We start from the raw sequence: 7,426 nt of genomic DNA on the forward strand, positions 1-7,426 counted from the left end.
ATATGATTGAAGTCACTACCAAGAAGTCAAAACATGAAATTGGAGAAACTAGGGTTCTAGCCACACATGGCTAGAACAAGATCACAAGAATAAAAGATGGAATTAAAGTGCAATTACAACTTACAAATACTAGAAATAATGTTTCCAAATGATTGCTAATCAAACCCTTGAAAAAACCATTGAAAATCCTCCTCCAAATGTGCTCTGATATGTTGTATGTCTCTAAAAAAATGGCTCTTAACCCGTAATATGAAAGATAGGAAAAACTGCCAAAAGTTGGTTTTTGGGTCGAACACGGCCCGTGTTAAAATAGGCTAAACTGACATGGGTCGTGTTCAGCAACACGCCCCGTGTTGATTTGCACTAAACTGACACGGGTCGTGTTCAGCAACACGCCCCGTGTTGATTTGCATTAAACTGACACGCCCCGTGTTCAGCATGGTCAACAGCTCCCGGTTTGGTCAAACACGCCCCGTGCCCACTTTTCAGTGTAAATTCAACACGCCCCGTGTACCTCTCTGACTCCAATTCCAAAACTTGATTTTTCCAACTTTTTCGTTCTTCGCCCGATCATCCTGAAATCTTCACCAATGCTTCCCGACACTTCTCAAAGCGCGTTCCAACCTCCGGTTTACCTGAAAAAGACATGAAAATGTGAAAATAAGGTTGTTCTAGAGACTAACATAAAATGTGATTAAATTCAAGACAAATGAAGGACAATTATGCTAAATATATGCATGAAATGGGACTAAAAGGTGTGCAAAAAGGTGCACAAATTGCACCTAACAACTCTTCTATTAGCTCCTTGATTTTAGTAGGATTTTTCTTCGTCAACGGTCCTTGAGAATCAAGGAGTTGCCTTATCATCACATTTACCCCATCATAAAAGATTGATACTTCTTGTTACACATTTAGATCATTTTGGGGTAAATTTCGAAGTAATTCCTTGTAACGCTCCCATGCTTCGTAAAGTGATTCACCCGGTTGTTGCTCAAAAATTGGCTATCGCCTTCTTGAGTTTGGAAAATTTTGATGGTGTGCAAAATTGCTCAAAGAATTGCTCGCACATTTGTGCCCATGTAGTGATAGCGCCAGGTGTGAGTGTCATCAACCAATCTTTAGAAGCTCCTTTGAAAATTACTGGAAGCATTCTCAATAACACCGTCGTACGTGGAGCATTTAGAATGTTGAAATAATCGGCAATGTCATTGACTTCACCAAGGTGTTTGTATCCATCCTCATGATCGTTCCCAGAAAATGGAACGTCTTTAAGGGCGGAAAGAATATGTCCTTTAAGCTAGAATGTGGCCGTGGCTGGAATCGCGGGTTGCACAAAGCTTGGACTGGTGTCCTCTCGAATTCTCTTCTTGTACGTATCCATTGTCATGTAAGAAATGTCCGCCATATTGCTGCCTTGCTAAAACAAAACTAGAAAAACATGCTTAAAAGGAACAAAAGCTAAAAACGAACTAGAAATTAACTGCAATGTGACCACGACGTGGTGATGATGACCACGACGTGGTTACAGATGAGACAGAAAAAATAAATGAAGAAAAATAACTTTTTTTGCGGTTTTTACCCCCCAAAAAGGACCGATTAACCTAAAGCAATTAAATTAACAACTAAAATAGTCGTTCCCTGGCAACGATATCAAAAACTTGATGTGTGCAAAAGTATACCTATCTAGTTTTAAATTTACAACCTAATGAACTTAACTAGATAAAATGCACCTCGGCAGTGTACCTAGTCGGATTGTAGTGTAGTAAAGTAAGTTGCAGTCAAACACAGGGAACGAATTTAATTAACTAAAATAATTACTCTAAATTAATCTAAAATCAAACAATAATTAAAATGGTTTTTATTTAATTTTGCAAGTTCAGACAAACTTAAACACTCAACAAAACACTTGTAATCAATATATTAAAAACACTTTCGTTTAGTTTTGAATCCACATTTTTCCTATGGTTAGCTCTTATTTATAGATTAATAAAGTTGGTTACCAATTTATATGTAATTAGAAATTTGGTCAAATCTACTAATATTTTCACCAATTCATGTACTACTTTGTAAGGTCTTACACAAGCAAACACAAATTAGTTATTAATTATAATTTGGCTATGTAAGATTTGTTAAACACAATTATGGTCATAATTATGTTCTCTAACACAACTAAATTGTTACTTTTATCATTTAACTAAGATGTGGTCAATCCTAGCTCTAGCAATTTAATGGTCAGTAAATCACTAGCTAAACAAGTTCATGTAATTTAAGGGTCGCTAAGCTACACTTAACTTGAATTAAAGCAACAAAGAGAAACACTTTAACATGCTAGGTAAGTTAATCAAACACAAGCTCCAAACCAACTTTTATAAAACCATAAACTAATAAACTAAACCATAGTTATTAGGGTTTCATCTAACTAAACGAAAGTAAAGAAGTTTACCTACTCATATTTAAAATCAAACAAAAAAGCTCATGGAAAAGTGACATGATCAAACCGAATGAATTGATGATGTTTTCTTCTAGATCTCTTCAACTCTTGAGCTCGAACTGTTTCCTCATCTTCTAAGGGTTTTCTAGAGGTTTTTTTCGTAATACTTCTCCAGAAAGTCACCTCCAAGTCCCCCAATTCGTCATAATGTTTGGATATATATATATATATATATATATATATATATATATATATATATATATATATACTTGCCTAAAATATGGCCACCACGACGTGGTAATGGCACCATGTCATGGTCCTCGTGTTTATCCCGTATTCTCCAAGCCACCGTCAAGAATCGCGAAGATTCCATTCACCACGTCGTGGTTATCAAGAATCAGCATTCTATCAAAACATAAAATTCGTCCGAAATTATGTCTATTTTTCAGATCATTTTGAATCATGTCAATTGGAGTTACGAGTCATGAGATATGAGAAAAATACTAACGAGGGGTCAAACTATCCAGCAACATCCTTCTTGTGTCTTTTGTTTGCCTAAGCTCTTCATTCCTGCTTCCAGCTTCCATATGGCTTCCTGGAATGTCTTTTACGCTTCATAACAGATATTAAACATAATAAATACATTTGGTTCTGTAATAAGCATAAATATAGCTAATAATATTAAGATATGATGTAAAATATATATGTAGATATGCACATATCAAGATACTAGTGCAAACCCATTGGACCATAATGAGTAAGATATGTTTTCCTTGAACTTGTTATGTTTGTACTTGGTTGTACTTAGTTGTTGTGTTTGGAATTGGGTTGTACTAGGTTGATTTTTTTGGATTTGTCCTAAAATTTGTTCTTTGAGAAACATATGTACTTGTTTATTTGTTTATGACTGATTTATACTACTTATGTTGTTTGAGAAACTTAGTTTGTTTAAGAAAGATATGTAATTGTTTTCTTGATCGTGCATGGTGCATGTTACCCAAGGGAATATGGGGTCAATAGTTCCAGGAATCAGTGTTAATTTGGCTAGGTTACAAGGGAACATGTGGTCCTTGTAACATCAGTTAACACATGTGGTCTAGTAATTTGCTTGTGGTCCTTGTATAAGATATAGGGTAACATCAGTGGCCACTAGAACGATTAAGACATTAAGTTCAATGTAATACAATAACCAAATTAATACAACAACCATTCATGTTAAGCATACAAACCAAAACAAAGTACATTACAAGTTGTTCATAATTTAACCCAAATGACCATTACAACTTGTACATAATTAAACATACAAAAAAACCCCAACTACATATTAGGTACACCTTCAACTTAAAGACCTCATATTGAACCTTTTTGTTTGACCTAAACAACCCAATTATGATCACACCTTCATTGTTGCACTACATTTCATCAACCCAAGCTATAACACTTGAATAAGCATCCTGATTCCAATTATTTTCTTGAATTAGTACATGTTAAGAAACTAGGGTTAACATCCAAATAAACAAAAGGTAAATTAACTTTTTGGGACATGCATAAAAGGGCCTTCCTGGATTATTGCTAGTACATGATGTTCGTATTATAGCTATACTTCCACATCCACATTCCATGTTCTTAATTATGTAGCTTCACAGTGGAGAGTATTTGAAGGAGAAAACAATGTGCGAGAATGAAACAAGTAGGTATAAAAGAAACTTTTAACTGATTGCTAGTACGTGGAAAAGACAAAATTACCCCCACTGTGCAAGGCACGTTGGTTCACTAACATCCTCACTTTTTCCTTCTTCCCACTTCTAATGCACTTTCAACGAAATTTTTTCTAGATAAAATTTGAAAATAGGATCATACGCAATGAACAAATAACATGTAACTTAGAAAATGCATGTCATGAAGACAAGTCTTTCATTCATCATTGGATTTCACTTACAAAATGTTTGTCATATGGACAGGTCTTTTCCATATATCGCCAAAAAAACATAATAATTTTTTTAAGAAAAAATCTACATACTAATATGCTTTGTAACCACCATTTCTTCAAATCCACCCATCGCTGAAGCTTAACAATGAAAGTGAGCACAACCATTAGCAACACTAGCATCCCCACCATCATGCCACTCATCGCAACACAAACAACTTTAAACTTTTGATCATGGTCATCCAGCTTGTGCTGGAGATTGATGTAGTCGATCCTGCACACAACATAGTCTTGTCCGAGCTGGTCTTTCAACCATCTGCAATCTTCTGATCACATTCACAGAAGATTGAATGAAGCACAAGGTACTTGATGTCTTCACAAAATTTAAAGAGTCGGGTGAAGGTGGTAGAGCCGACATTATTGCTTTTTAAGGGTTCTTGTTGATGAGTGTTTGGCTGAAAATGGTAAACAAGTTTTAGGGTTGTTTTACATCAAACCCCACATGGGTGTGTCCTCATTTAATACGCAGACCTAATCTACCGATTCAATCGACTATAAGGGTTGGTGGGATGTTGGTAGAAATTAAAGGCGAAAATTAATCTATGCATGTGTGTCATCGAGTCAATTCAATATTGACTCAACGGGGTCACTCACCTGCTTACTTGGCAAATAACTAGGCAGAAAAACCTACTAAAATGGGTAAAAAGACTTTTTCAATCGGTAAAACAAAAGCACATGCCCTTAAAATGCAAAAAAAATAATCAATATGGATCATTTAAACCATTGCACGTAAGTTTATTCTATAGTAACAACAACCCTAGAAAAATATAATTAGATTCTTCATCTTTTTACTTCATTGGTGATTCATGTATCCAGTTTCCTTTGAGGTTTTCATTACACAACTCTTTTAAAGTATTTTAACAGGAGTATTTTCATTATAACGTATTTATCCAACCAAAATTTTCTTTTCTTAAAAAAAGGGAGCGTATTTATTAAGTCCAATATAACATAAAAACTATTATATAATCGAACCCTAAATATTCCTTTTCATTAAAATGTCAAATACTCGTGAATCACATGGTTCACATACGAAACGATGATTATAATATCATCATTTTCTTTTTTATTTATCTTAACGAACAATGTCTGTTGTTTATATATTTATAATTTTATAAAATTATACAAACTATCCCTATACTTTATAAAAAGTTACATGTTTCGTCCGTAACACTTTTTTTTTAATAAGGATAATACTTATTGTTTTAGTTTCTTGGGTAAATGGATCATGTGGTTTATTTAATTACAATTTTGATTTAAAATTACTATTATACCTTTATTCTATTTTATTGTGTGTTTTTTGTTTATATTAATATTTATTATATAAATAATCTAACTTAATCATAACCTTCCACCCACATTCTTCCTCATGTTAGCTTATCCATTCCCTCTACTCATGTAATTCAGGAAGATTAACATTTGGTTGCGTTCATGCTTCCTCCGACACATCATTCCTACCTTCATTTTCGTCTTAGATGACACATCCTTAATCAATTATCGACTCCTGCTTCATTCCTTAACTTTTCATTATACGATATGCTACATTTAATGACGAGGGGCTTGTCTTAATCTTAAAAAACTTAGACTGCACCCTTTTCTTCAGGTTCCTGACAAAGTTCAGCGGCGATGTACCTCATTACTTACCTATTATCAATATCATATGATTCAAAAATAACATGATCCAAAAATATTATAATACAAAATAATTTGATTTAAAATTTTATGATCCAAAAATAAATTGATTCAAAAATGAAAAAACATCATAAATGGTCCTTGTGTTTTTCCAGATTCTGAAGTTTAGTTTCCGTGGTTTAAAAACCTCATAGATGCTCCCTGTGTTTTCAAAAAATTTGATGTTTGGTCCTTTTTGTTGACTCCGTTAAGTTTGTCCGTTAACTGAAGGGTATTTTCGTCATTTCACCACCACAAGGACCATTTTTGATGTCTTCTTTTCTTTTATTTTTTTAAATTAAATTTAATATATATATATATATATATATATATATATATATATATATATATATCTTTCTCTCTCTCTCTCTCGATCGAAACATATAACCCTCCCTCCTTGGAGTAGTCGCCGGCGACGGATGTAAGTAAAATCCTTTCTCTGCAATCGCATTTTCTTCAGCCTCAACGTCCAAATTTGGGGAACAATCATTCGTCGGAGACCTATTAAATGGATCGGAAAGAAGAGGTGTGACTGGACTAAGCACCAACGACGGAAAATCGAGAAGACTTGGGGACATAATCTCCGGCGCGTTGGGATTCCGTGGGGATCCGGAGAACCCTTTGTCGTTTGTGAATCCAGGAGCCAACGGATTGATTTTGAAGTTCTTCAGACTGCTCCGCCGCTCGTACAGCTTTGATGGTTTTTTGTCCGGACCCGTTTTCATGGCAGGGATAGGGTTTCTCGCAGCTAAGTCTGGCCTGGTGGTGGTTGTGGATTGTTTGACTGTTTCAGATGATCCGGTTAGCATTTGAACTACCTTTTTGAAGGATGTTGTGTCGGCTTGGACGAAGGTTGTTTTGTTCTAACTATCTATTGTGTGCATGTAGGATTGATTCTAGACTAATCATTTTAATTATTTTAAAAAAGTAATTAATGCATATTAAATGTTGAAAATATAATGAGTATTAATTAAATCTTCAGCATTTAATATGCATTAACTACTTTTTTAAAATAACTAAAATAATAATTTATACTCACTTAAATAATAATTTATAAAAGTCATTTACATTATCTAGTCATAGGAGTACACCAAACAATTGAGAATTAATGGTACATATTAAATAAATGATATATACTCTAATTTAATATATGATTGAAATGTAATAATAAAATATTGATTTATTTAATTTTGTTTTATTTCAAGTATAATTTGAATATTAGATTTTTATTTATTTATTTAGATTTAGATGCGTAAGAAAATTGTGTTGCTTAACGTGTAATCGTAGCCTCGTAATGACGTAATGTGTCTGACTGTCAATAACTTGGTTTCAAAAGCCAT

At 33.8% G+C, this 7,426-nt stretch overlaps 1 protein-coding gene and 1 non-coding gene across 2 annotated transcripts; one reads left to right on the forward strand and one right to left on the reverse strand.

The window, feature by feature from the left end:
* The first annotated feature begins 913 nt into the window (after nt 1-913).
* On the forward strand, nt 914-1,021 carry LOC111886458 (small nucleolar RNA R71). Its single transcript, XR_002848475.1, has one exon. It is a non-coding gene; the product is annotated as a small nucleolar RNA R71 (small nucleolar RNA).
* Nucleotides 992-7,426, reverse strand: LOC111886364 (VQ motif-containing protein 4). The gene is made up of 3 exons (XM_052767607.1): nt 7,400-7,426; nt 6,475-6,949; nt 992-1,266 (listed from the first exon to the last, which is right to left on the reverse strand). Exons 1-3 carry the CDS (start codon nt 7,424-7,426, stop codon nt 992-994), a joined length of 777 nt encoding a protein of 258 aa, XP_052623567.1.

This window comes from Lactuca sativa, chromosome 9, assembly GCF_002870075.4.
Source record: "Lactuca sativa cultivar Salinas chromosome 9, Lsat_Salinas_v11, whole genome shotgun sequence".
NCBI classification, from domain to species: Eukaryota; Viridiplantae; Streptophyta; class Magnoliopsida; order Asterales; family Asteraceae; genus Lactuca; species Lactuca sativa.

Excerpts from the sequence above, each read along its gene's own strand:
- LOC111886364 (XM_052767607.1), bottom strand. The coding sequence starts at position 7,426 with ATGGCTTTTGAAACCAAGTTATTGACA. Across the intron at positions 6,950-7,399 it reads TTGAAACCAAGTTATTGACA|AACAAAACAACCTTCGTCCA; the intron begins GTCAGACACATT and ends ATAGATAGTTAG. Across the intron at positions 1,267-6,474 it reads GACTACTCCAAGGAGGGAGG|ACGTTCCATTTTCTGGGAAC; the intron begins GTTATATGTTTC and ends CCGCCCTTAAAG.